General features: G+C 35.2%; 1 protein-coding gene across 1 annotated transcript; it reads right to left on the bottom strand.

Annotated features, from left to right (window-relative positions):
- Nucleotides 1–401: 401 nt before the first annotated feature.
- Nucleotides 402–1,145, bottom strand: LOC119515631 (transcription initiation factor IIA subunit 2). The gene has a single exon (XM_037811717.1). It carries the CDS (start codon nt 1,009–1,011, stop codon nt 682–684), a length of 330 nt encoding a protein of 109 aa, XP_037667645.1. The 5' UTR covers nt 1,012–1,145; the 3' UTR covers nt 402–681.
- Between the last annotated feature and the right edge of the window lie 1,536 nt (nt 1,146–2,681).

Below are 2,681 nucleotides of genomic sequence, written 5' to 3'. Positions count from 1 at the left end.
GATTTAGATCATTTAAAAATGTATGAAACTTGACCAATATGGCCAATTGAAGAAACAGTTTACATGTCATGTGGAGACTATTTTACATTATTGGGAATAGGTTTTTTGGTTTTGCTTTGACTATGGACACTATCTAAAGATGATCTAACTTTTCCTAATTGAATTGTACTTCTTAAAGGCTTTTCATACCAATGACTACTCCTGGTTTTGTACTTTTAAAAAAAGGGATTTTCTAAGTAAAATTCCATCCACAATTTTTGGCACAAGTTTCAATCACTGAAAATAACATGATTAATGAAATAAATGCATTTTCTAATTTCATTTGCAAGGAACATGGTGCTCTTCCAAAATGCTCATCTAATAACCTCATATTGCTAGCTTTACAGCACCACTCATTATTATACTGAGTTTTAAAATGAGTTTATTAAAGAATGTTCTTACAAAGGCAACAACTTTTGATTTGTCATTAAAAAAAAGTCATGTTTCTTCATGCTGTATAATACAGGTAATTAAGAGGCTACAGAGTTATAAGCTTCTTTCTACTGGAATTCTCTGATAGTAGAGCACAGTGTAGTCATTTCTGCATTGCTAGAATAAATTAAAAAAGTCTCTTCTATGCTTCTCTTCAAAAAGTGATGAATAATAACAGAAGATGGCATAAAAAAGCCATTTTTTTTCTATTCATTCTGTAGCATTGGAGCCAGTATTTTTACCATCACAGGCTACAATTTTCACTTTATCCACTTTAATAAGCTCTGTCACCTCTCTGAATTCAACATCATTCAATACAAAAGTCCACACATTATCGCAGAATCTGTACGTATTTAGAGAGCCCCTGAAATTGACTCTGTTTCTGACCCTCTGAGCCAATGCTGAATTTATAGCCTTATCAAACTGAAGTAGAACTTGAAGGGCAAGTTGAGGGGTGATCTGTTGAGACTGTATGAGCTCATCTAGGCTCTCCTGAAGACTGTTTCCCAAAGTGGTATTTCTGTATAACTGATATGCCATGGCTTTGGAGGAAGAAATTGTTTTTCTTATTCAGGCTTGCATTGATGTCCTGTGGAGAAGGCGCTTCCCGCCGCGTTGCAGACAGAAGTTGGGCGGAACGTGCCTACTTCCCAGACCACCTCTTCAGCAGCCGCAGAGACCCCAGAATGTCACTTTAGCTTGAAGTGTGACCAAGTAATTTGTTCCTAGTAACAAACAGCAACATTTGCAGATAATTAACTTTTAAAAAATGACTTGGAGTGGACTTCAGTTATTTTTATGATGTCAGTGTCAGGCACTCGCATTCTAAAGTTTTCTTGAGCTCTTGAGAAAATCACAGGTTCAAAGCTGATTATTTCTGGAATTGTGCATCTCCTTGCCTGTGTCTATTGGGTTGTTTTCACCTGGAAATATCAACAGCACGTGGATGGAGAACTTCTTGTTCTAGCAGTACAATCCAATAGAAATATAATGAGAATCACAAAAGTCAACCACATACAGAATTTAAATTTTTCTGGTAATTGCATTACAAGAAGTAAAAAGAAACATGTGAAATTAATTTTTATAACCTATTTTATTTTTACCAAGTATATCCAAAATATTATCATTTCAACATGCAATAAATATTTAAAATATTGATACATTTTACATTCATATATATATTTACAGACACACACACACACACACAAAGGCTTTGAAATCCAGCATGTGTTTTATATACTTACAGCAAACCTCAATTTGTCCTGGTCACATTTCAAGGGCTCAGTTGTTACTTGAGGCTAGTGCTACCGTACTAGAGAGCTCAGATGTAGACTGATCCCTTTAATTAACGGCTAAAATAGAATACTAAATTCTAAAGTGGCTTGCCCAAGATCATGAAGCCAATTACAGAATAAAAGGGATTTATTCCACGCCCACAGTGTCTCACACTAGCAAACCACAGCACCTCAGTTATCCAGACTTTTGTTTTCTGTTTGGTTTGGTTTTGATTTCCCTCTTAGAAGAAAAAGCTAAATAATAACAGACCAGTGTGACCTTGGGGACGATACAATGTGAGGGTGAAGGGCACAGACTCTGGTGCCAGACTACTGAGTTCCCCTCTCATTCTTCTGTCCACTAGCTGTGTGGTCTTAGGAAGTTTTACACAGCTTCTCTGTGTGTTTCCTTATCTGTAAAACAGGGATGTTAACGATAGTACCTGCTTCCCAAGACAGTATCAAGACTGAATGTATTAATATATACATATACAACTCAGAGAAATAACTGGGACATAAAAACTTTGTAAATGTGAACTATGTATTACTAAACTTTTTCAAAATCTCTGAGGCACAACTTTGGGTAAGTACAAATTAAACCCAAACGCGTATGTCCAAACCCTGACGATCTTGCACTAAAGGGTCTAAAGTGTGACCAAAATGTACTTAAAGAAGTAGATTTTAGAGCATTTTTTTAACAATAAAAAGGAAAAGGAGAGGGAAATATTTTACAACAGCAAAAAGTTTGGGGAAAAACTGATTTCTTTACTAATTATTTTAAGCCAAATTTAATATAAATTTCTTCATTTCCCCACTAATTGGGTTAATCAAGGAGCTGTTTTTGCAGTTTTCTTCCTGATCTCAAAAAGGAATACAGATGTATTTAGCTACCCTTTACATTAGAAAGAAGGCATACACGATTATATGAAATCTAAT

Source organism: Choloepus didactylus, chromosome 19, assembly GCF_015220235.1.
Source record: "Choloepus didactylus isolate mChoDid1 chromosome 19, mChoDid1.pri, whole genome shotgun sequence".
In the NCBI taxonomy this organism is placed as follows: domain Eukaryota; kingdom Metazoa; phylum Chordata; class Mammalia; order Pilosa; family Megalonychidae; genus Choloepus; species Choloepus didactylus.
This window is presented reverse-complemented; position numbering and strand designations above follow the sequence as displayed.

Bases quoted from the DNA above. Each gene is read 5' to 3' on its own strand.
- LOC119515631 (XM_037811717.1), bottom strand. From the start codon at position 1,011: ATGGCATATCAGTTATACAGAAATACCACTTTGGGAAACAGTCTTCAG.